The 26,935-nt window shown below is 43.6% G+C and overlaps 2 protein-coding genes across 2 annotated transcripts in view; one reads left to right on the top strand and one right to left on the bottom strand.

The window, feature by feature from the left end:
• The window catches only part of LOC149290389 (uncharacterized), a 31,928-nt gene extending 25,355 nt beyond the window's left edge, over positions 1–6,573 (top strand). Inside the window, exon 3 of the mRNA XM_089489289.1 lies at positions 5,610–6,573. Within this exon, the coding sequence (XP_089345415.1) occupies positions 5,610–6,502 (893 nt within the window). The 3' untranslated portion in view covers positions 6,503–6,573. The remainder of the gene's footprint in view (positions 1–5,609) is intronic.
• The window catches only part of LOC149290385 (uncharacterized), a 242,142-nt gene that overhangs the window by 55,579 nt on the left and 159,628 nt on the right, over positions 1–26,935 (bottom strand). The gene's annotated exons all lie outside the window — the stretch shown is intronic.

Raw genomic sequence — 26,935 nt, 5'->3', positions numbered from 1 at the left:
CCATACATCTGAGGAAGTACGCTTAAGTCTAGGAAAGCTCATGCTGGCAACTTTTCTTTTAGTGAGTCTCAAAGGTGCTACACGATCTATCTATCTATCTATCTATCTATCTATCTATCTATCTATCTATCTATCTATCATCATCACCATTATTATTATCATTATTAAATTCAAATGCAGCTGAAAAAGTGGACTTAAATTGGCAATGCTGATATACTGTAGAGACTCTTTCTCTGGGGCTGTGATCTGGAAGCGTGGAGGCAATTCCCTTCTCAAATCAGGGAATCCTGGGAATTGTAGTTTGTTGTGACACGTATGTATATATACAGTATATGTATGTGTATATATGTCTGTGTGTGTGTGTGTGTGTGTGTGTATATATATATATATATATAATGTGTGTATATGTGTGTCTGTATGTCTCTCTCTCTGTGTGTGTGTATATCTGTGTGTGTTTATGCATGTTCAACTGAGGACTCAGAGAAGGTTCTAGAACATACTCCATAGTCACAAACAGCACACAAAATGGCTGCCAGAACACAAAATGGCCGCCAGTGTGGCTGGGGCTCCAGGGTCCCTCAGTCCCTCCTGCCTTGTTCCATATTAACTGCAGGAGGAGCCGGTGAGGGTGGGGCAGGGGCGGGGCCTTCCAGCTCCTCTGCTCCCATTGGCCAGATTAAAGAAGGGGAGGAGCTTCTGCCTCTCTATTTAGCTCTGCGCGCAGAAGAGTGAGTAGGGGACAGAGAGACAGTGGGAAGGAAGGAAGGAAGGAAGGAAGGAAAGAAAGAAAGAAAGAAAGAAAGAAAGAAAGAAAGAAAGAAAGAGACAGAGACAGAGACAGAGACAGAGACAAGGAGGAAGGAAGGAGGCAGAGAGAGAGGGGAGAGGGAGCAGAGGGACAAGGCCTGGAAGTTGTAGGTTTCACTACTGCACTGAGGCCTCCAAGTGCTGAGCCAGAGGTGGCCATTTTGTGCTGCTTGTGATTGTGGGGAATAATATTCCGGAACCTTCTCTGAGCCTCAGTTGAACAGAGGCTTCTCTTTCTCTCCTGAGGCTCCAGAGTCAGAAGGAGGCCAGGGTCCTTGGGCCAAAAGGGAGGAAGTGTGTCTCTTTGTGTGTCTTTTCTGAGAGGGTTTTGTTATTACACAGCTCTGCTCCTTCTGGGGAACAAGGGTTTTAAAAGGGATCAGAAATGGAGAGGAGAGTTTTCATACAAGCCTTATTATTATTATTCACAAACATTGCGCTTTGGCTTCTAAGAGGAGACTAGTCCCCCAAAAAGGCCAAAAATGGCTCCTTTGGGAGGTTTTAAAAGTCTTCTCAGTTTCCTTATAAAGAGATTTTCAGGGAAGAAGGCAGGAGACAGACCAGAATAACTCATATTACCAAGAATGAAACATAAAACAAACAACAAAAATAAGGATTATAGACTAAAACAAACTACTTAATTTTTTAAAGGAAAACCATTATTAGGAGGATAAAAACAAGACATGGGTGCTTCTATCCTTTTACAATCGACTCAGGATGTATCTGAACTGCAGAAATAATCCAGTTTGAAACTCCTGGCTCCATTCTATGGAATCCTGGGATTTGTAGTTTGTTGTGGCATGAGAACTCTCTGGCAGAGAAGGCTAAGTGTCCTAAAGGTAAAATCCCAGGATTCCATAGCACTGAGCAGTTAAAGCGGTCTCAAAGTGCGTTATTTCTATAGTGTGCATGCAGCCTTCTTGTGAAAGGGGCTGAAGCTGGGGAAAAGCACTGGAGACCTCTACAGGTTTCAGCAGATGGTTTATTTATTTATGATGCACTGATTTCACATCTATCTATGGGGACATAGACAGGGGCCTCTCTAATTCCCCATCCCCTAATCCCCCCCCCCCCCCACTCTAATAAGGCATGGAGTATCTGTTGAGTAGGGGAGCTGAAGTAAATCTATGCTAGGTCCAGGGAGCTTTGTTTGGTGCAGAGGGAGGAAGGGGATGCCCACCTCTGCATTGGGCCAAACGAGGCATATGTCACCTGCGTATGTCACCAGCAGGATGCTGTTCTTTGTGTCTTTGAGTGCTGCAGGGTTTCTTGCCAAGTCAATCCTAATCCTGGTCCCTTTTCTCAGGACCTTCATCTCGGCCTCCTTGTACACGGCTTTGGGCCTCTCTTGCTAGAAGTGACCCAAGTGCAGGGACACCAGGACCCCTGCCCACCTGATGGCCGAAACAGAGGCCAAGCAGAGGGAGTCGGGCTCCAACAGAAAGAGGCTCCTGAGGTACAACAGCTCTTTGGTAAGTTGCCATCCTTACTAGTAGTTTCATCTATGTCTGGTCCGGCTCATGAAAGCAAGCAGAGAACATACTGTCCCAGTTTGGCAGAAAGAGTCCTGGGTAATCCTCTGTCACCTCATTTTTTCAGGGGCTTAGAAAATGTCCTATTTCTCTCTCCTCCTCCCACATTCCCCCTTCTCCTCAGGTCAGTTCAGTTGCTGAAAAATTTGTTCCAAGTTCAAAAGAGTGTTCATCCCTTCCACTCAAAAGAGGGAAGAAGGGAGGAGAGGAGGAAGCAGGGTCTTGCCCTTGCCAGGAGACGGAGGCAAAAGCAAACTGCGGTACCCTTCCTCGCTTGTGTGATCTTTATCATACAACTTTGTCCATCTTGACCACCTTCTGGTGTTGCTTAGCCACATGTGTCTTGCTTTCCCCATCTGTGAAATGCTGGGGGATATGGGAGAATATGTCTAGGCCTAAACTGAGGGTGGGCCCAGTGGCCCTCAAACCCAGAGCACTCCCCAGAACTGTTTTTAACAATGAAATATACCTCTGAAATTAGGTGAGATATGGCTAAATGATTCATTGGTGACTAAATGTACTATACATGTTGGGATAGTCAGTATCCTAATCAATCAATAATATTCCAGAAATGGCCTAAATTATATTCTTTATTATATTGTATATTATATTGATAGGATTCGAGACAAACTGGATCTCAAAGGCTGTAGCTTTTTTCTGGCTTGCAGAATTTAAAGTTTATTTCCTGGACTGAATTCTAAAGTGATCAAATAATATTTGCAATGCACCATGTGCTTTCCTCCCCTTTTGTTTAGTCACTCTCTGGATGAGGGCTATTTTCTGTTGCAGGTGACCTTTGCGGATGTGGCGGTATATTTCACCGAAGAGGAATGGAAAATGTTGACGAAGAAGCAGAAACTTATGTACAGTAATGTGATGATGGAGAATTACGAGAATGTGGCCTCTGTGGGTAAGGAACCTGAATCCATTGCCCTTCCTGTTAAGACGGAGGGCCCTTTCATAATTCACTGTCAGAGAGCTATGATTCCACTTTAGAATTATAGAATCAAAGAGTTGAAACAGACCACAAGGACCATCCGTTTCAGTCCTCTGCCATGCAGGAATAGACATTCAAAGCACCCCCAAAAGATGGCTATCCAACTTCTGTTTAAAGACCTCCAAAGAAAGAGACTCCACCAAACTCTGAGGGAGTATATTCCACTGTTGAAGAGTCCTTACTCTCAGGAAGTTCCTCCTAAAGTTTAAGATGAATCTCTTGTCCCTGTGGCTTGCATCCATTGTTCCATGTCCTTTTCTCTGGAGTAGCAGAAAGCAAGCCTGCTTCATCCTGAATATGACATCTCTTCAAATATTTGAACAGGGCTGTCATATCCACTCTTAACCTTCTCTTCTCCAAGCTAAACATACCCAGCTCCCTAAGTCGTTCCTCAGAGAACATGGTTTCCAGACCATTCACCATTTTGGTTTCCCTCCTCTGGACATGCTCCAGCTTCTCAACATCTATTTGAATTGTGGTGCCCAGAACTGGACACAGGATTATTGCAAGAGAGCCCTAACCAAAACAGAATAGAGTGGCACTATTACTTCCCTAGATCTTGACACTATACTCCTATTGATACAGCCTAGGATCACATTGGCCTTTTTAGCTGCTGCATAACACTGTTGACATATGTTCAACTTGTGCTCTACTACCATTCCTAGTTCCCTTTCACACCTAATTTAATTGTCATAACAACTTCCTGCAGAATCGTGAAATTTCTAGTTTTAGTGAGGCACTATTATTCTCCACTTTGTAAGGTTTCTAAATATCAAATCCTAAACTGCCAATTCTGGAATGTTGTGGGACGCAAGCGCTATGCTTTTAGGGGAGTTTGGTACTTAGCTCAATAGAGTGAAATAGTTTTACTGGGGCAATAGTGACCTCTGGACTCAGCCAATCTATAGCAGTTCCTGAATCAAACAGATCTTCAGTGGGATTTGAAATATGTTTTTGTGTTTTATTTAGGGGGAAAGCAAAACACACAGAAACATACATATAAGTGTTCACGCACACACACAAGAACTAGGTAACAAAGGTGGGAGTGGTGAATAGATGTAAGGCTTTGATAATGGTGATATGTTATCTATCCAGATCTTTATTCCAACTGTTGAGGATTTGAAATAAGGAGAGATCAGTAGTTCCCATGACAATTGGGGTTGGTGAGTGCATTGAGGTGTTTAGCCATGAAAACAAACAGAGTGTCTATCTGTAACTGGACTGACACCGAAGAACAGCAAGTCGGGGCTGATATTTATACTGAAATTGGTTTCTGCTTGGGAGCAGAAACTGTGGGTTCAGAAAGGTTTATATCACTTTAGAATATTTCCTTTGTGGGGGAAGAATGGTGTGAAACGAACTGAATGCAATGGGTGTTTGATGCAAATACCTCAGACAAAAAAGATTAGCCCACCGCCTCTCAGATTCTTGTTGGCTCTGAATTTTGATCGCGTTCACAAGCCAATGTACACTACAATCTGAGGGTGATGCACCAAATACAGCTCAAAAATATCATAGCAGAGTACGGACGCAAATATCCAGATATAGGCATTGGCAATGCACTGACCACTTTTCACACTTAAAAATAAGTCACAAACACAGTCGACTTCATTGAAATCCTTGGAGCTTCTCTATCTTGAGTTGCAAAATAATACAAATATTTACAAGCTCTCCTCTTCGACTTCCATCAACTTCACCATCCCTTGTACACACAACTCAGATCCAATCCACTCCAATCCTCATGTGAGCTGCATACTGTATTGGTTGTGAGTGATCACCTGGTGCAACATAGCATGAAACATCCTCTGCAGTAAGCTTGCATATGCCATGTGCTCTGACTCAGCAGTCTATGGCCGTCTCACAGGATATGATGCCACCTGTCAATCAAAGTATTTTTGCACATGTTTAATTAAATTTTTTTTTTCAAGAGTCCTTTGACTATCTTCTTCCACTGATTCCCTCAAGGCAGTCCCCATACAGTCTCTTCTTTGCTAGCTCCTATGAGTAAGAATGCAACCATTCAATGGATTTAGAGGCATAAGCAGCAGGGTCATGCTTGGGTTACTCACAGCAACTTTATTAATTTAATCTCTAAGAAGGCGGGATTAATGAGGGCTAAATCATGTGGTAACACCCTCCTCTTAAGTCTGATTTTCAGTCTCATCTGTAATTGTCCTTCTTTACAGAAAAACATTTGAGTCATGAGAGAGTCCACACAGGAAAGAGGTCACAAAAATGCCAGCATTGTGGGAAATGTTTTCCTTTCCAGTCAGTCCTTGTCATACATCAGAGAGTCCACACCGGGCAGAAGCCTTACAAATGCCAGCATTGTGGGAAATGTTTTTCTCGGAAGTCAATCCTAATGATACATCAGAGAGTCCACACAGGAGAGAAGCCATACAAATGCCAGCGTTGTGGGAAATGTTTTTCTCAGAAGTCAATCCTAATGATACATCAGAGAGTCCACACAGGAGAGAAGCCATACAAATGCCAGCGTTGTGGGAAATGTTTTTCTCAGAAGTCAATCCTAATGATACATCAGAGAGTCCACACAGGAGAGAAGCCATACAAATGCCAGCGTTGTGTGAAATGTTTTCCTTGGAAGTCATACCTAGTGAAACATCAGAGAGTCCACACAGGAGAGAAGCCATACAAATGCCAGCGTTGTGGGAAATGTTTTTCTTCGAAGTCAGACCTAGTGAAACATCAGAGAGTCCACACAGGAGAGAAGCCATACAAATGCCAGCGTTGTGGGAAATGTTTTTCTTGGAAGTCAACCCTAATGATACATCAGAGAGTCCACACAGGAGAGAAGCCATACAAATGCCAGCGTTGTGGGAAATGTTTTTCTTGGAAGTCAACCCTAATGATACATCAGAGAGTCCACACAGGAGAGAAGCCATACAAATGCCAGCGTTGTGTGAAATGTTTTTCTCAGAAGTCAGACCTAGTGAGACATCAAAGAGTCCACACAGGAGAGAAGCCATACAAATGCCAGCATTGTGGGAAATGTTTTTCTCGGCACTCAAACCTACTGACACACCAGAGAATCCACAAGGGAGAGAAGCCATACAAATGCCAGCATTGTGGGAAATGTTTTCCTCAGAAGTCACACCTAACGGCACATCAGAGAGTCCACAGAGGAGAGAAGCCACACAAATCCTAACATTATATTTGTCAATAACGAATACAAAAAATACAGAATACAGAAAAGGCCCTTGTGATCTTATTTGTAAAATTTCTCTGTCGATATTTCTGTATGTTTTCAAGTTGGATTTTGTTAAGTTTAGGTTTTAATTGCCAATAGTATAGATAATTGCTTTGGGTTGTCAATTTGGCTGGGGATTGTGGGTTGTGGTATAGGTTAGGTAGATGGGAGGTTGGGATTTGTTGCAGCTGGTTAGAATAGTTATGGGAATTATAGCTTTTGCAATGTGTGGGATTTTGGCTTAAGAAAGTTGGGGGCAGGTATTAACAGAAAGGGTTAGTTTCTGGGAATGGCAAAAGGGGGCCTTGTTACCTGTGAGGCGGAGACTGTGGGAATTGAAAGTGGGGGCTAGGTTTGGCAGAGGGTGATGTTTTAGGTTTTAGGGGTTTTAATATATTGTTTGTATTGGAGTGGTCAGTTCTGGCTTAAACACTGAATTTCTATGTGTTCTCAATAAAGTTCTTTACTGTTTCAACACACTGGACTTTGGTGCACAGAATTTCTGAATTTGCCCAAAACTGACCCTTTCTTCTCTCCTCAGTTCTCATCTCCATTCCCAGCCATAAGAACATCACAGACACACAGACACAAACATACAGGATACACAGAGAGAGCTATATTTCCAAAGCAGAGCCTTCCTTTCCTGCCTTTCCCTCCTGAGTAGGGTTGCCATAAGGCAGGACCTCCAAGCCGGGACAAATGTAGGACAAATGTAGAGCCACATTTTCAAATGTAGGACATGTTTTTATAAAAAATGGAGGACACATGAAAATTGATAATTTTTTTAAAATGTTAATATAAATGCATGTTTCTTAGGCATGCTCAAAATGGAGGACATTTTGGCATTATTCCTAGACAGAAGGCTGAAATGTACGTCTCTTTCTGGCCAAACACCCCCCCCCGCCCAATTCTACATTTCCCACACCCAAGCAGGCATAGCATTTGCAAGATCACAGGCAGCCCCTTGTGCCATTGCAAACTACATTTCCATTTGCAAGATCACAGGCAGCCCCTTGTGCCACTGCAATCTACATTTCCATTTGCAAGATCACAGGCAGCCCCTTGTGCCACTGCAAACGACATTTCCATTTGCAAGATCACAGGCAGCCCCTTCTGCCATTGCAAACTACATATCCATTTGCAAGATCACAGGCAGCCCCTTGTGCCACTGCAAACTACATTGAATCATAGAGTTGGAAGAGACCACAAGGGCCATCCAGTCCAACCCCCTGCCATGCAGGAATCCAGATCAAAGCATCACACTCCCAAGCCTTCTTAGCAATTCCCCCCCTTCCTCCTTTTCCTTGCCCCCTCCAACCCCCCCAAACCCCTCGCCCCCTCTTTTTCCCAGGTATGTCTCAACTTAGGAGGGATTTATGGGACAGATCCAAAGCCTTTTTTCTTTTCTAATGGGGGCAAAGCCTTGAGAAGCCCTGGACCCCTGAGAAGAAGAGGAGGGGGGCTTAGAGAGAGGAAGAAAGAGAAAAAGAAGATGCGGAGGGGAAGAAAGGAAGAAAAAGGAGAGGAGGAAGAGGAGGGGAAGAGGAGGAGAAAAAAACGGAATAACAAGAAGAAGAGAAGGAGGGGAAAGAGAAAGAGAAAGAGGGGAAGGACTAAAAGAAGCTTGCCTGAGTGCAAAGCCCTCCCTGCTTGGACATTGGAGCATGTCAAATAAGGAAGCAGAGGGCTGGCCAATAGAGGCAGGGCAGAGCAGCAGACCCCGCCCTGCTCGTTTCAGTCGTCCTGCTGCTTGCTCCAAACATGCTGCACTGCACAGCACTCTATAGAAGGCAGGCAGCAGCCCTGGGAGCTCAGAGTCGGGCAGCCACCCGGGAATGGGGGCGGGGGCGGGGGCGGGGCGGGACCGGGCACACCCCCCAGGGGGCGGGAAAGTCCCGCCCACCACCGTGAAATGGCAACCCTACTCCTGAGTCCAGCTCTGCACCTTGGCCTCTATCGTGGTCTCCTCAAAGGAAGAAAGGAGGGAAGGAAGGAGAGGCCACTGAACCCCGGCACATACCTTCCTTTCCCACAAAGGCCTCCAGCGGAATAAGCAGCAGCATCTAGGCCCTGGCAATCCCTGCGCATGCTGAGGAGGGGCCTTTGGGGCTATATGCGCCTGCACAGTCTCAGCCCCAGAAGCCATTTCTGCCCTCACAGTCTGTTCTGAGGGAGGGAGGGAAGTGGAGAGAGCCCTTGTTCATTCAGAGGAATGGCTGGAGGGGAGAAGCCCCTCTTCTCCCCCCAAAGAAAGGCAGGGGTCCTGCAAGGCGTCATATCCCTCTTTCCTTCCCTGCCCCCTCCTTGGGGGATTCCTTGGGTCCCGGGTACTTGGGGAGTCATTATGAGAAATGAAGGCCAGTGGGACCCTTGGAGAGAGGCATGGCCATGGACGGGAGGGGGATCCAAAGGTAAAAAGGTCTTTGAGGAGCCCCCTCCCTCGGGGAAAGTGGGGCTGAGGAGAGACCCTCTCTTCTGATGCCTCATTTGGGGAAGAGTTTTGTGCCAAATAGAAAGCATCGCACAGGATAGGATTCAATAGCATTTTTCTTGGGGGAGGGGAGTTTTCTCTGGAGTCCTGGGGAGGGGGCTCTGGGGGGGGGAGAAGAGCCAAAATCCTTTTGGCCAAAGCCAAGAGGAGGGAGATGGAGGGACCTCAAAACTCTGGCAATCCCCTGTCAGCCTGGGAACTAGGCTTAGAGACCCACAGGATCCAGATTGGGCACCCCCTCACATACTTACCTTTTCCTTCACAACAACCCTGCAGAGGAGGACCAACAGAGAGACCCACAGCCCCAGAAACACCCCCCCCCCCAGTTCTGGGAGCATACTGAAAGGGCTTTTGACCCCCTTGAAGAGATGTTGTTATTATTATTATTATTATTATTATTATTATTTATATTCCGCCTTTTCTCAAAGGAATCAAAGAGGATTACAGTAATAAAATAAAATACAATTTAAGAAATACAATTAAAATTCCAAACCCCCAACCCTTCTCCCAATTATAAAAACATTAATCAACCCTTAAAAATCCTATCAAACAGCAAGAAAATTTAAAACTTTCATAACACAATACAATAAAAAAACCTTTTCGGGCAAGAAATGGGTCGTTTTCTGAAGGAGAGGTGGGAGGGCAGGAACATTATACATCAATAGCAATTTCCATCACACTAACGATGGCAAGGGTCAGGGTCAGGAGGAGGGGGAGGCAAGTCAATAGATCTCATCTAGTCTGGAAAGAGGTCTGTCTTAATAGCCTTCCTAAAGGCTTCCAAGGTGTTAATAGGACGGATCTCATCCGGAGGTCGTTCCAGAGTGAACCAACACCTTGTATCTTGTCCAGAAACTAATGGGCATCCAGTGGAGGGATTTAAGAACCGGTGTAATGTGGGCAGTTCTAGAAGAGCCCATAACCAACCTGGCTGCCATATTCTGTACCAATTGAAGTTTCCAAACTTGGCACAAGGATAGCCCCATGTAGAGTGTGTTACAGAAGTCGATCCAAGAGGTGACCAGCGCATGTACTAGTGTTTCAAGGTCTCCCTGCTCTCCGCCCCATGTCTCCGAATGATCTCACCTAACAGCTTCATGTAAATGTTGAATAGCATTGGGGACAGAATTGCACCTTGAGGGACGCCCAACTTGAGCTTTCTCTTGGTCGAACAACTGTCCCTAAGTGACAGCATCTGGAACTCGACGAAATGTAATACTCCAATTCCCAACTCTCCCATATGTTCCAGAAGGATACTGTGGTCAATGGTATTGAAGGCCGCTGAGAGGTCGAAGAGCACCAGCAGGGTCCCACTTCCCCTTTTCAAAGAGCTGTCGATGCTCAAACCGAGATCGCCGACTAAGGCGACCATGGACGTCTCAACTCTGTAACCCGTTCTAAATCCAGTTTGAAATGGATGTAGAAAAATCCATTTCTTCCAAGACTGCTTGGAGTTGAATGGTGACTGCCCTCTCCATTACCTTGCCTAAGAATATTAAGATCCAAACTGGACTGTAATTGTTTCTGTCCAGAAGTCAAGGGGAAGGCTTTTTAAAGAAGTTGTTTAACCACCGCCTCTTTGAGGCAAGATGGAAGACAGCCTTCCCTCAAAGATGCATTAGTTATGTTTTTAGCAGCCTCTTGATGGTATCTTTCACCTGGATGGCCAGCCTATATGGGCAAGGATCGAGAGAGAGCAAGTCTTCCTTTTCATACTCCCAAGACGCTTGGCCACATCCTCTGTACTAACTGACTCAAATTCATCCAGAAGAGTATAGGCAAAAGCTCTGGATACCTCTCCTGTTGCCTCTGTCGTAAGTCCAGCATCCAAATCGGCTCTCATCTGAGAGATTTTGTCTGCCAAGTAGTTATTAAAAACATCACAGCAGGCTTTTGTAGGTTCTAATAAAGAGTTCAGGGTTCTGGAAGCTATATATTAAATAGGACAGTGTTGAAAGATATGTAGTTTGGCAAATGGGTGATATAACCCAAGAAAAAGGTTTAGTTCACAGAGACTGGAAGAATCTTAAAGTAAAAGTGGAAAGAATAGATGTGTATATGCAGAACATGTTCACGTCTATAAACTTCGCTGTCAAACATACTGGTGATGACCGGATGACAGACAAGCGTTGGTGGGACCCCAAAAGCCATCAACCAACTGTAAAAGGAGATTCAACAGAGGGAAAAAGACCAAAGATTGTGATGAACTATCTAGAGAACGGGATGATTTTGATAAGGGACACTTTACAGTCTACAGAAGAAGATGTAAAGATTGCTCAGCGCACTCAAGGAATGTGGTCCAGTGACACAGGAGGAAGCAAAGACTTTTTACTAGATGAGGTGTTAAGTCCACAGCCGGAAAAAAGAAACACGCGGTCAGTTACAAGGACTGATCCAGAGAAGACTCCTAAAAAGGACAAGGATATAATTGAGTTGATAGACTGGAAAACCAATATATTGTAGTTTGCCATTAGTATAATGGAAGATGAAATGTTTTCAAAACCATACTGGGAACGGGGCAAAGTGGTTGGAGATGATGCTCCATCAATAAGAGAAAAGGGCTAAAAGATTAAATATGTTTGATAACAACATTTAAATGGAACATATAAAGATCTAAAGTTGGGAAAAAAGGTTATTTAAGTGTTATTAAAATATTAAAACTCAACAACTGATAAGGGATATGGTTATAATATGTTAAACATATAAGAAAATGATGGTAAGTTGTTATAACAGGTAGAACTGATATTAGACATATGTTTAAAAGGGGAACATACAGGAAAATACCAAGATATTTAAGTTGGAAATGGTTATTGATAAAACAAGTATATGAAATATATCACATGTGTCACCTGATGTGTGTATAATGTTATATATAATGGGTAAGTATAATTGATAACTGGGAGTTCCTTGGACCATAGAACCGTTTGGTTCTGTGTCTCAATGAACCTATTAAAGGGGGGAGGCGTGTGGCGAACTGACTTACAAACCAGCCAATCAGAAGCCAGAGACTCTAAGCCAATCAGGAGTTTGAAGCTTCCGCTTGGCAGTTGGGTGGAGTCAGTTAGGGTTTGCAATCCTGAGGGATGAAGCGGGAGTTCAGTGGGGAGATAGTGATAGAGAGGATGGGAACAGTAGAGTCCAAGAGAGGACTGGGTTCCCATAGTTCCTGAGGGATGGTTACTTAAGGAACTGCTTTGTCCAGAGAGGGACAGGATTAGTTCTGGAGAGTCTGGAGAAGAGAGACTCAGTGGAACCAGACTCAGGAAGAGGGCTTTGGCTTACATCATTTCTTGAGTGACAGTATAGCCTGCATGGCGGAATTATTATTATTATTATTATTATTATTATTATTATTATTACTATAGAGTTAAAACCAGACCTGTATATATGTAACGAAAGAAGACATAGTAACAACTCCATCTCAAAGATACCTTTGACTATTCTGTTTTAAAAGTAAACTTATATCCTTGTTTAACCAGCCGCTTGGTCTCTGTTTTAAATGACTTTTTGGCCTCAAGAAAAATAATAGCTGCTTTTTAATCTATTTTCTTTTCATAGAAGTCTATAATATCTAGTAAATTCCTCGTGTTGTTTCTAAGGTGCCTTTTTGGGAGGAATCCCGTTTGGTCTTTGTTTATGATATTTTGTAGGGTTTTCAAAAATCTTTCTGCTAAGACCATTGCAAAGATTTTATAATCGTTGTTAAGGAGAGAAATCCTTAACAGCTCCTTACTTTCTTTAGGAATCAGTGCAATATCATCTATCTTCCGAGAGTCAGCCGTTCTTCTTTGTGAGAGTCTATTCATGATTTCTACAAGGGTTTAATTAGCTCTTTCTGTAAGCTCTTGTAATACATTGCGCTTAGGCCATCTGGCCCTGGCTCTTTCGACGTCTTGGTTTTACTGATTGCTTCTAGCATCTCAGGAGCCGTTATTGGTTTATTAAGTTCGATTCTCTGTTCTTCGTCAATCTTTACTACGTCTTCTCTGTCCAAAGATTCTTGTATCCTCTCCTGGGAAATATATTCTTCTTTGTATAGATTTGTGAAATATTTATATAAACATTCTTTCATATGTTTTTGGTTGGAATAAATCTCAACCCCTTCTTTAACACCTGAAAAGATTCGTTTCTCCTTTTCCTTTTTCAGTTTCCATGCTAAACATTTGCCAGGTTTATTAGCATTCTCAAAGTGTTTCTGTTTGACGTATCTTGATTTTTTCTCCTGGTCTTCTATTAGCTTTGTGGATATTTCCTTTTGAATCTTCTTAATCTGTTGTTGAATCATTTTGTTTTAGGGGTTTTCTTTCAGTAATTGTTCCTTATCCTTTAACTTTTCCTGTAGTTCTTTCCAATTCTTTTCTCTATTATTTTTCCCTTTTGTAAGATTGTTTCACAGAGAAACCCCTCATTACCGCTTTCCTTGTGTCCCAAACAATCTCTGGGCTGACTTCTCCATTCAGATTTTATTCAAAGAAGGATTTAAGTGGGTTTGTTTTTGCTTTATCTAGAATTTTTCCATCTTTTAACAAAGTCTCATCTATTCTCCATATCAGTTCCTTAGGTTTACTCTTCAAAGAGAATAAAATTGGTTTGTGACCCAATAGGATTTTTGGTAGGGTTTCTCCTGCTTCCACCATTGTGCTAATAGTTGGGGAAGTCAAGAACATATCTATTCTCAACCAGGATTGATGGGTGTTTGAAAAGAACGTAAATCCTTAGACAGACCATACTTCATTCTCCAGTATCTTCTAATGCAAAGGCTTCTTTTGATTCAAAGAAAGATTTTGGCAGTTTTCCTTGCTTTAAGTATGTTTCGTTGCCTGCTTTTCTATCTATCTGGGGGTCTATCACCCCTTTCCAATCTCCCATCATTAAGGTCCTATCGCACATACGGTCTGGCATTTGTCTTTTCAATTTACCAAAAAACAGGCCTTTATTTCCTAAGGGTACATAAACTCCCACCATTAGGATCCTTTGGTCTTGTAAAGTAACTTCTACACCAACCAAGTATCCATTGGGGTCTGAGAATACCTCTTTAGATTCTCATTTATCCTTTACATAAATCACTACACCTTTTTCCCTCTTTTTTGAGGCTGCTATGTATTCTTTCCCCAATTTGGCGTTTTTTAACAATCTTATATCCTCTTTCTTTATCTGGGTTTCCTGAAGGCAAATTACATCAAGTCTCTGTTTCCCTTAATAATGGAAAAGTTTACCTCATTTTTGGGGTCTGTTAATTCCTTTAACATTCAATGATAGGATGTCTGCCTTTTCCCGTTTCATCGTCACATTCTCCATCTATATCTTCCTCTCTTGTGTTTGGATCTGGTTTCCTAAGCAATTCTCCTTCTTCTGTTTCTTCTTCTAAGCTCTCTTCCTCCTTTTCCTCTTCTCCTTTTCCCGGGTTTTTTTCTTTCTTCTTTCTGACTGTCCCCTTTATTAAGTTCTTTTTCATTCTCATGTAGAAAATGTCTTGCTTTTTGTACGGAGTTGATTTGGTATCTTTTTTGCTTGAATTAAAAGATAGGCCCTGAGTTAGTTCCCATTTGTAGTAGATTGCATTGCTGCGCAAAATCTTAGTCAGTGGTCCATATTCCTTCCTCTTCCTTAACACTTTTCCAGAGATATCTTTAAACAACAAAATTTCATTTTCTTCAGTGTTGAATCTTGTATGAAAGTGTTGTTGGAGAATTGCTTCTTTCATTTGAGTCCAAACAAAATAAATGACGATATTTCTGGGCAGTCTCTTCTGTTTTGTGACCCAGGACCTTACTCTAAACTTCTTGTCCACCTCAAGGAGAAAAGGTTCATTATCTAGGTCCATAAATTCAGCCAAGGCTGCTATTATCCTTTTATATAGATCTTCGTCCTTCTGTTCGGGAAGACCTCTTATTCTAAGACATCTCTCCCTAAATCTTTGCTCTAATTTAATTCTTTCTGCTGTATCTTCAGTATGTTCTTTTGTTAATCTCTCTATCTCTTTTCCCAATTTTTTATATTCTTCCTCCAGGAACGTCACTCTTTTCCCGGTTTGTGTTAATTCTGATGTTATCTTTTCCAGAGAGTATTTATGTTAAGCAACGGGATGGACATTAAACCAACAGCATCCCCAGACTTTCCCTAGTCTTTAAGCTGAGGCAAATACATTTGATGTGATCCATCTTATGGATAGGTATCCTGGCCAAAGCAAGATTGTCTTTATGGACCAAAGTGACGTCCCTTTACCTGCTCAAAGACTGAGAACCCGGCTGGTAAGGCCTGATCCCAGGTGGCAGAGCTATCATCACCCAGCCAGGTCTCCGTGAAACAAGGCAGCTCAGCCTCTTCGTCCAGAAGGAGATCTTGGACTATCTGACCTGGCATTACACAAGAGCAGGGAAAGGTTCTGTGGTTGGTTTGGTATGCTCTCCAGCTCTTTTGGGATAGCAGGGAGAATGGAAGGGGAGAGAGATATTTGTCAGGGTCCTAATTGCAGCCCATCTTGCAACACAAAAGGCACTACTTTGAAAAAGGAACAGCTTTTATTGAAAAAGAAGATACATGCAATAGAAGTGACATTTTTTGTCAGGAATGAAAGAAAGTATGTATATACATTTCACTTTTATAACCATATCAATTAACCCCATCCTATAACCAATAAAGCTAATTAATTAGATAGCCCTTCATCCGGGATTCTGGCAGTGTTTCTAAAAACAATTAAGCTCTCATGTGCCTTATCTCAACCACTGCACCTGTGGCCTTGTACCACAAAACTCAGCGACACAATAGTTTTAATTAACATTATGGCTTAACAATATATATATGAAACCCCATCAATCCCAATCTAATATGATACCATATGAAAATATAATAAGCATAAACCCATGACAACATATTACAATATAAAAATACCAATAACTCTCTATGTTCCCCCTCCTTTTCCAGAGACCGGTCTTTTAAACTCCAGCTTCTGTTAGAAGGGTGATTCCCACACATTCCAATCCTAGCAAACAAGAACATACTTTAGCCATGATCTCTCTACCTCTTTCTAGTATCTTCTATTAAAGCACATATTCAAACATATTATTTCAACCCACCATAAATCCCATTTATCTTAACTCTAATTTAATCCTAAACCCTTATGGCATGAATCCCTAAATTAATAAATGCATGAATAAAGGGATTCGTGACATATAGCAACCTCAGGCTGGTGCTCCTTGCCTGCAGCAATGAGATGGGACCATTGTGAATTTAGGCTAATGCTACTTACCTGAACGTTTGAGACTTGACCATTGCAAGCTGAGGCTGATGCTTCTTGCCTGAAGGATTGAAACTGGCCCATTGTGATCTCAGGCTGATTCTCGTTGCCTGAGAGACTGAGTCTGGCCTATTGTGACTTCAGTCTGATGCTCCTTGGATGAAGGATTGAGACGGTACTATTGTGACTTCAGTCTGAGCAGGTGCCTTCTTCAGAGGAACTAGGGCCAAGCCCAAGACTGGGAAACCCCCTGAAGCTCACAGCACCCAGGCCACCACTGGAGGATTTGGGTTTCCGGCCCCAAACTGGGGAAAGGAAGGCTGTCAGGGGGGGAAAGTGACAGCCTGGGACCTGGCAGTGGGGGAGTCGCTTGATAGCTGCCCCAGCAAAGAAGAACCCCAGGTAGAAGTTTATTGAATGGAGGAATACAGAAAGGAATTAAAGGACCGTATGAAGTGGATAGTGTCCAAGTTAAAGATGTAAGAGAAATGTGTGAGTTCTGACTTAAACCCAGAGCTGAAGAACCAAAGAACCAAGGAATGGTATTTTAAAACAAGCTAAAGAACTAAACAAGATGGTTCTGCGCAGAGCATTGATGTGAAGGAGGGATTTGGCAACTGAGATGAGGAAAGGCTGAGGAATTAGGAAGCTGAAGCCGGGTGTTGTTCAGGTGTGTCGAACTATGACCGGGAAGGTGCCTTTTCTCCTGAGTCACAATAAAGAGGAACTGACAGGACAATGGACTAATTTGAACAGAACGACCTGCCTTTGAACAGCTGTCTCCTCCCGAAAAGAAGAAGTTGAGTAATGGGCGGCAATATTGCAAGACTTCAGCAACCAAAAGCCAGAGAGAAGAAAAGTATAAGGAGCCTTGGCTTTCACCCTAATTTTGTTGGCACCAAATGCGCAGCAATGATGTCATCCCCAGCCTTCGAGGACAACTGATCAATGTCCGGCGGAAGGAAAGTGTGTGAGAGTATTGTATGAATCTGTGAGTGAATGAAAGACCTCTTGATAATCAATGTTTGTATTATGTTTGTGATTTAATAAATGTTACATGTATTATGTTTAAATTCCCCACAAAAGGTTTCAGCCTTATCCCAGCAACAATGGAGCGAACAACGCACCCCCCTGGTTGCCCTGAAAGTGAAAGGAGCACCGGAAGGAAATGGGGGGAATTGCAGCGCTGCATCATGGGAAATTTGCAACCGGGGGTTTGCGGTGGTGAAACAGAGCAGAAGCGAAGCTACATTCCACACCAGACCAATTCGGAGTGGAATCGGAGTGAGCTTGGAAGCGATTTCTGTGCATTCGCTTGTTACCGATTTCAGCAAAATGAGGGGTCACTTTGGAATCACTTCGGAAGCCCCACGGAAAGAGCCCCATAGAAAGGAATGGCGTGTGATAACACAAAACGTTGTCGCCTGAATTTGCATCATTGGACCCGCAGTGGCTTCGGATCTGAGCTGCATAGAGCTGCAAAAACCTCCGTGTGATAAACACAGTCTTTGAGATTTCACAAGGCTCTGTGGTTTTGGGAACAAGACACTAATTATCATAATTGTTGTTGATAATAATAATAATAATAATAATAATAATCTCATTCTCCCTCATAAAGGGACACAACTGGAATTACAAGTTTAAGACAATAAACTCTCTTTCCCTGGCGTTTGCACCCATTGCTCCGTCTCCCAGTCTCCTCCGCTGGGAGGAGGGAGAGCGTGGAATTCTGGGAAAGGCTGGCGGTTGGCTTGGAGCCTGAATAGGGTTCTAGAAGGCTAGTGGCTTTGACCGTTGGCTGCTTAGGAAGAAGAAGGGCTCCTTCTGGGATTCCTTGGCAGGGAAGGCAAGGTGGGGGCCTCGAGATGGTGATGGGGGACCCCCAAATTTGGTTCCTCTGTGAAAAGGATGGCTAAAGGGAAGAGCCCCCATTTTGGAGCCAAGGATGGGGTCTGGAGGGTCTTCTGTAGGGAGGCAGCCTTTGGGGGCTGGAAGCAAGGAAGCCCCCCTCCTCTTCCCCTCTTCTCCAGCTGCCAGGCCTCCTCTCCTCTCTTGGGAGTCTCTGTGGGGCCCTGAGAATTTGGAGAGGGATCCAAGAGAATCAAAGGGAGGCTGGGACTAAATAACCTCAGAATATGATCAAGATTGCAAGGTTCTTTCTGAGGAAGGAGAGGCAAACTAGGAGAGGCTGCAGCTGTTTGCTTTTGCCTGAGCCTCTGGGAAGGGCCCCTCTTCTCCTTTCTCCTTGGCTGTCTTCATGGAGGGCAGACTCCTTTTGCCCTTTGGACTCAGTTTGCAGCAATGGCAGTGAGCTCAAGAGAAGGGGAGAAATGGCAGCAGGAGGAGGAAACTGTGGCCTTTGAAGAGCAGCTGAAAAGGTGGGAGGGCAGAGGATGAACAAGGGGAGGGTCCCTGCCAAACTGGGAGAGATGGAGGGTATGCAGAAGGAGCTGGGCCTGGAAATGGAGGAGGAGAAGGGGGCTTGCAAAATGACCTCCATGGATGAGGAAGCTGCCCAAGTCCATGGCATACAATGGTCCAGTGAAATGATGTCCATGATATAGGAGCCAGTGTGGCCTAGTGGTTTGAGCATAGTGGAACTACAACTCTGGAGATCAGTGTTTGAATCCCATCTCCAACATAGAAACTCTCTGGGTGACTGGGCAAGCCACACTCTCTCAGCCTTAGGGGAAGGCAATGGGAAACATTAAATATAGACATTTAAATATTGCAATTGCTATGGTTGTTGTTATTGCTGTCTATCTAGATATTATGATTTTATGTAGATTATTGGAAGAAAAAATTTAAAAATAGACCCATTAAAATCAATCAGACCCATGAGTCCTACCCAGCCCTCCTCCTATTGACATCTTTGGAGTGATGAAGTCTGGGGCCAACCCTAGGACTCCAATCCTAGCCCCATTTTCTGGAAATTAAGGGGATGTACAGGCCGCCCCTTTTAGCGCCAGATCAGGGCCACGACAAACACGCTACTTTTTGCAGTTCCTTTTTCCACTATGATAAGGCTACGCTGTGGCCCTGATGTGGCCTTTCCGTGGGGCAAAAAGGAGCTCCTTTCTGCGCCAGGGAAAAAGTGCCATATCCGCCAATGGTGTGGCTTTTCTCCACTCCTTTTCTGCATCATCAGGATGTAGCGCCAGAAGAACACCGTGATGTCACCTGTGATATGGTGCAATGTGCAGCATCACACATGCGGGAAGAGTCAGGGAGTGCGCTGTGCAGACTCCATCTTCGCCCTCATGCCAGCCAACGATGCTGGTCTCTACGCCCCGAAAGGCCCAGTGAACTGTCTTAGTCTTTCAGTATTCACAATATTCTCTCTCTGAGGGTTTGGAGGCAAGACTAATAATAGTAATAATAATAATATCAATAATTAATATCCTGCTTTCCAATGGATTTATTTTGAATTTTAGGGAAGGTTCAGGTTTGATTTGCCCTTAGTGCTGTTGAATTGTATTTTCTGTGGTCCATGAAAGATTGCATAAATGTGTGCACATAAAAACACTTTGTATTTTCTGCAGGTGTGGAAAGAACCAAGATGCTTCCAAAGGAAGGGAGAGAAGAGAAACAACCCTCAATTCCTCCTTTGTGGAAGAAACTGGAGGAAAGAAGACCTCCGGACAGGTTAGTGCCCAGACCTCCTTTTTTGTGGTGGAGCCATTGGGAATTTGACAGACTAGGATGCAATGGGGCTGTTATTTACAATCCTCTGTCTTTCAGCGAAGGGTGCTTTCTATTGCAGATCACCTTTTGAGATGTGGCAGTGTTCTTCACAGAGGAGGAATGGCCACTCTTGAGTCCAAAGCAGGAATTTCTGTACAAAGAGGTGATGATGGAAACCTATGAAAATGTGTCCTCTGTGGGTAAGGACACATCGCCCTTCCTATAGAATGGGGGCAAGTGCTCTAGAACACTACATTGCATGCAACACTGGTCCGAATTCAGTTTTTATAGCAACATCCTGTGAAATCATGGAATTTGTAGTCTGTAGTTTCTAGAACTGCCCACATTACACCGGATCTTAAATCCCTCCATTGGCTGCCCATTAGTGTCTGGGCAAGATACAAGGTGTTGGTTGTAACCTTTAAAGCCCTACATGGCTTGGGTCCAGACTACTTGCAGGAGTGCCTTCTTCCACACAATCCTCCCTTCACTGGAAAAAGTCTCCTAAAGCCTAAGATTAGATTGGCTACAACAACCCAGAGGACCTTTTATTCTGCCACTCCTAGTCTTTGGAATGACCTGCCAGAAGAGATCCATCACATCTCCACCTTAGAAGCCTTTAAAAAGGCTGTTAAGACAGATCTCTTTCAGCAGGCCTTTCCAGATTAGGGCTTTTCACTGTCACTGACACTTTTATTGCTACCAATACCTTGGCTACCTTGCATAGATAGAGGTTCTCCCCTCAGCCTCTCCACCCTCATTTTAGCCCATTTTTCCTTTTTCTTATCTGTATTGTAATTTATCTTACTTAGAGCCGATACAGACAGGCCAAAATAAAGCTGCTTCTGGTCACTTTGGAGGTATGCTATTTAAATGATGCATGTGTCCTAAGAGGCCAGAAGCCATGACAAAGCCACACTACAATCCTAAGGACTGGAGCGCAGCTTTGGTGCAGCTTCTGGCCTCTTAAAATGCATGTGTCATCTGAACAGTAATAATAATAATAATAAGAAGAACAAAAATAAGAACAAGTGTGATGTATGTTTGAATTGTAATTTTATTGATTGTATGGTGGAATTTGAAGATTATTTACAGTTTGACCTCAGTATCTGCTGAGGTTTGGTTTCAGGACCCCATGAAGTAACCAAAATCCGTGGATGTTAAGTCCTATTACAAACAATGGGGTTGTAGTATGATGTGCCTTACATAAAATGGCAAAATCAGGGTTGGCTTTTGGGGGATATATTGAGATGCAGAATCTGTGGATCCTGAGAGATGACTGTGAAATGTTAAAAAGCAGTTGAAATCATCCTATTAAGAGAAATGTAACCCATGTCATTGGACTCATGGAGAAGTGGTCAGATGGAACCAAGGAGAATGTGTTTCTTTGGTTGGTTTCCTTGGAAAGAATTGGGAATCTTGGCCAAGGTGGGAGTTGAGTCAGTTGAGGCTGAGAGAAGGAGGAGAGACCTCAGGAGAAGAGCATTTCTCTGGGTTAGTTTCTGCTGAAAACATGCAGAAAAGAGTATCCATTGAACTCTTCTCCTGCATCACATTTTAGATGAGCTGATTTTCCTCTTTACTTAGCTGTCCAAAGCAATAGGCAAGTTAAAAAAATTCCTCCCACCTTCCCTCCCACCCTTCACTTTCACATGGCTCCTCTCTGTTTGTTCCCCTCTTCAGTGCGAAGAGAAGATGCAACCAGTCAGGAAGGCCATACAAGATCTGGACAACCCAGGCAAGGGGCACTTGGTGGAAGAACTGGAGAATCTTATGCTCAGCTGTCTGTTGAGATAGGCGACCACATCGGCGAGTGCTTGAAAGCTTATTCCAAAAAGCAGGAAACTATACTTTGGCGAAGGTAAGCCTCAGCTACTTTCCTGCCAGGCCTTTTACCATGGAATCCAATGACCCCGACGGAAAACCCAGGACTGGACTATAGAAAGGGAGCTTGTTTGGCTCTCGGTGGCTTCCCTTGAGGTCCAATCGACACAGCAGATTGCGGCCTGGAACATAGGTGAATGCAGGAGCAATCATGGGTCTTGGCTTCCATGTCGACCTGTTCTCAGTTTTAATACCCTCTAAGATGCTGAGTTTGAGGGATATGGTTCAGCACCGTCAATAGTTGCCTTAAAATCTGAGACTGCGCATGCGCACATACATCCAAAGGCCCCTTTTGATCATGTGCAGGGATCACCAGGGCCTTACTGCTGCTACTGTTTACTCCACTGGCAGCCTTTGAGGGAAGGGAAGGAGCGCGCCGGGGGTTCAGCAGCCTCCCCTTCCTTCCTTCCTTCCTTCCTTCCTTCCTTCCTTCCTTCCTTATTCCTCCCTCCTTTCCTTCTTTTGAGGAGATTTTGAAGAGGCCACAGTGGTGCCCAGGAAAGGCAGGAAAGGAAGACTCTGCTTTGGAAATAGCTTCTCTGTGTATATTGTATGTATATAGATATAGATATATATAGATGTATGTGTGTTTGCCTCTGCTGTTCTTATGGCTGGGAATGTTGCTGAGGACTGAGGGGAGAAGAAAGGGTCAGTTTTGTGCAAATTCACAACTTCTGTGCATCAAAGAGTCCAATGTGTTGAAATAACAAAGACCTTTATTGAAAACACAGCCAGAAATTCAGTGTTTAAGCCAGAACTGGCCTCCCCAAGCCAAAGAATATACTGAAACTCCAAAACCTAAAACTCCACCTTCTACCAAACCTAGCCCCCACCTACAATTACCATCATCTATCCCCCACTATTAACCAGCCCCACTTTGCCATCCTTCTCACACGCACAATCTCTCCCCGCCCCAGACATTCGAAGAAGCTAGTTCCCTTTCTGTTACTACCGGTCCCCAACTTTCTTCAGCCAACATCCCACAAATTCTGAATGCTATCATTGCTATTCTAGCTAGCTGCAATAAATCCCAGTCCCCCGTCTAACTAACCTAAACCACAGCCCATAATCCCCAGCCAAATTTATAACCCAAAGTGATCATCTATACTAGTAGCAATGAAAACCTAAACTTAACAAAATATAACATAAACAGACATATGGACATAAAAACCGTACAAATAAAATCATGAGGGCCTTTTCTTAGCACTGCTAAATTGAAAAAAGATTTTTGTATTCCTTCTTTACAAAAATAAAGTTCGTTCACTGCTTGGATTTGTGTGGCTTCTCTCCTGTGTGGATTTTCTGGTGTGTCAGTAGGTTTGACTGCTGAGAAAAACAGTTCCCACAATGCTGGCATTTGTAAGGCTTCTCTCCTGAGTGGATTCTCTGGTGTGTCAGTAGGGTTGACTGCTGAGAAAAACAGTTCCCACAATGCTGGCATTTGTATGGCTTCTCTCCTGTATGGATTCTCTGGTGTGTCAGAAGGCAGGACTGCTGAGAAAAAGAGTTCCCACAATGCTGGCATTTGTATGGCTTCTCTCCTGAGTGGATTTTCTGGTGTGTCAGTAGGTGAGACTGCTGAGAAAAACATTTCCCACAATGTTGGCATTTGTATGGCTTCTCTCCTGAGTGGATTCTCTGGTGTGTCAGTAGGTGAGACTGCCGAGAAAAACAGTTCCCACAATGCTGGCATTTGTATGGCTTCTCTCCCGTGTGGACTCTTTGATGCATGACAAGGATAGACTTGTACGTAAAATGTTTCCCACAATTCTGGCAGTTGTATGGCTTCTCTGATGTGTGGACTCTCTCATGACTGACAAGTTCTTCTGTAAAGAAGAATAATGACAGATAATACTGAAATTCAGAGTTAAGAGAGGAAAGTGTTAGCCCAACATTTAGCCCTACGTTCACGCCTCCCTATTTGAGATTAAATTAATAGAGTTGGAGTGGGTGACCTGAGCATGATTCTGGTGCAGGTGCCCCAAATCCATGAAATGATTATATCCTTACTCAGAGGAGCTGGCAAAGAGGAGATTGTGGGGAACTACCTTGAGGTAATCAGTAGAAGCAGATAGTCATACAGACTGTTGAATAAATATTCATTTAAACATGTGTAAAAATATCTTGATTGAAAAGTGGCATCATATCCTGTGAGATGGCCAGAGAGTGCTGAGTCAGAGCACATGGCATGATGCAAGCTAACTGCAGAGGACGCTTCATAGTGTGGCATCAGGAAATGAATCACAACTAGTACAGCATACAGGTCACATGTGGATTGCTGTGGATAGGATTGAATTGTATTTGTTTATACAAGAGACAGTGAACATGATGGAAGTCAGAGAGGAGAGCTTGCAAATATTTTTTATTTTGCAACTCAAGATAAAAAACCTCCAAAGATTCAGATGAAATCAACTGTGTCTGTGACTTATTTTTAAGTGTGAAAAGTGGTCAGTGCATTACCAACACCTGTATCTGGAAATTTCTTTCCATATTCTGCTATGTTATTGATGAGCTGCATCTGGGAGCATCATGCTCACATTGCGTTGTACATTAGCTTGTGAACGGGACTGGAATTCAGAGCCAAGAAGGACCTGAGAACCAGGGTGCTAATCCCTTATGTCTTAGGTATTTGTACCAAGCATCCATTTTATTCCATTTGATTTTGGACCATATTTTTCCCAACCAGGAAACTTTCTGAAACGATTTAAACCTTATAGAAACTCAAGTTCTGCCCACTAGCAACAATTTCAGTATAAATATACCAACTGGCTGTTCTTTAGCGTCAGTCCAGTTGCAGACAGACACTCTGTTGGTTTACATTGCTAAACACCTCAGTACACTTGCCAGCTACACTTGCCATGGGAGTTAGTGATTTCTCTCACCATTCTGGACTGTCAGCACTTGGAATCAAGTTCTGTCTAGGTTATGTATTATCATTAGCAAAGCCTAACATCTCCAGTCCCACCTTTGTTACCTAGTTCTTGTTTTTGTGCGTGAACACCTATATGTGTGTGCCTGAGTGTAGAGTGCACCTGCGTCATACGCGGGCATGCCTTACACGGATTTCAGCATACACTAAAAGTCACACTGGGAAAAGGGCCGGCATGCCTCATAAGGGTTAATGGCGCCTCATTCATTTAAATAGGGCTTGGGAATATACGGAATTCGTCTAATGCCGGAGGGGGGGGGGTCCGGAACTACTGAGGTCCCTGTTGCCCCAATCTCTCCTTTGAACTAAGTATGAAATTCCCCTAAAAGCATAGCACTTGGGGGTGTCCTCCCCAGACTCCAGCAATCAGGTAATAAAGGGCCTCTGGAATCAACCATGGAACTAAGCAAGCTCAGATTGGAAAAGAAACATTAGAGAAAAGGGGATTTTTGTGTCGCCCTTTCATCTCTTCATGGGCCAATAGTGTGATGAGGCAGCTACAAAGGCCCATGTGATTCTAGGCTGCATCAATGCAAGAATAGTTTCTAGATCAAGGGAAGTAATAGTGCCACTCTATTCTGCTTTGGTCAGCCCTCACTTGGAATAATCCTGTGTCCAGTTCTGGGCCCCATAATTCAAAAAGGATGTTGACAAATTGGAGCATGCCCAAAGAAGAGCAACCAAAGTGGTGTAGAGTCTGGGAACTATCAAGTTCTGTGAGGAACACTTTTAAGAGCTGGTTATGTTTAGCCTGGAGAAAAGAAGATAAAGAGTGGATATTATATCCAAGTTTAAATATTTGAAAGGTTGTCATGTTGCGCAAGGAGCAAGCTTGCTTTTTGTTGCTACAGAGAAAAGGCGACACCACAATAGATGCAAGACACAGGGAAAGAGGTTCCACCTAAACATTAGGAGGAACTGTGACAGTAAGAGCTCTTTGACAGTGGAATATACTCCTTTAGAGTCTGGTGGAGTTCTCTCATTTGGAGGTCTTTAAAGAGAGGCTGGATGGCCATCTCTTGGGGGTGATTTGAATGTGTATTCCTACATGGCAGAAGGGGGTTGAACTGGATGGCCCTTGTGGTCTATTCCAACTCTATGATTCTATTATTCTAGTGGAACCATAGAAACATAATAATATAGGATAAAAGGACCCTCAGTCTTTATAGAAAGAGCAATGGATTCAGGTTCCTTACCTACAGAAGCCACATTCTCATAATTGTCCATCATTACATAACTGTACAAATGTTTCTGTTTCTTTGTCAACAGATTCCATTCATCCTCGGAGAAATATACTGCCACATCTGCAAAGGTCACCTGAAATAGAAAATAGCCCTCATCCAGAGAGTGACTAAGCAAAAGGGGAGGAAAGCACATGGTGCATCCGAAATATTAGTATTTCATCACTTCAGAAATCAGTCCAGGAGATAAACTTTAAATTTTGGCTGGGATATTGAGGATGGATTAGGATACTCACTATCCCAGCACATATAGTACATTTAGCCACCAAAGAATTGTGGTGCATTTAGATCTTTCTTGCCAAATTTCAGAGGCAAACGTCATTTTAAATAAGGGCCACTGGGCCCACCCCCAATTTAGATCTAGAGACATTCTCCAATATCCCCCAACATTTCGCAGATTGGAAAAGCAAGACACGTATGGACAAGCAATCCAGAAGGGTGTGAAGATGGCCAAAGTTGTTTATGAGGAAGATCACACAAGCTAGGAAGGGCACATCAGTTTGCTTTTGCTTCAGCCTCTTGGGAAGGGCATATCCTGCCTCCTTCTTTCCTCTCCTCTCCGCACTTTTGAGTTGATGGGCTGCAAACTGAATGGCACTCAGGAACTGAAGTGAGCTGAGAAGGGGGAAAGTGGGATGGGGTATTTTTAAAAGTCCCTGAAAAAGTGGGGTGAGAGAGGCTTAACCAGGACTGTCTCTGCTAAATTGGGAGAGTATGTTCTCCGCTTGCTTTCATGAACTGGCCCAGCAGTGACACAGATGAAACTAATAGTCACGAACCTAGACTCACCAAAGAGTTCTTGTACCTCTGCATCCTCTTTCTCTTGGAGCCCAACTCCCTCCGCTTGGCCTCTGTGTCAGCCATCAGGTGGGCAGGGGTCCTGGTGGTCTTGCACTTGGGTCACTTCCAGAAAGAGAGGCTCAAA

Source organism: Sceloporus occidentalis, unplaced genomic scaffold (assembly GCF_023333645.1).
Source record: "Sceloporus occidentalis isolate IW3139 unplaced genomic scaffold, rSceOcc1.0.p SCAF_39, whole genome shotgun sequence".
In the NCBI taxonomy this organism is placed as follows: Eukaryota; Metazoa; Chordata; class Lepidosauria; order Squamata; family Phrynosomatidae; genus Sceloporus; species Sceloporus occidentalis.
This window is presented reverse-complemented; position numbering and strand designations above follow the sequence as displayed.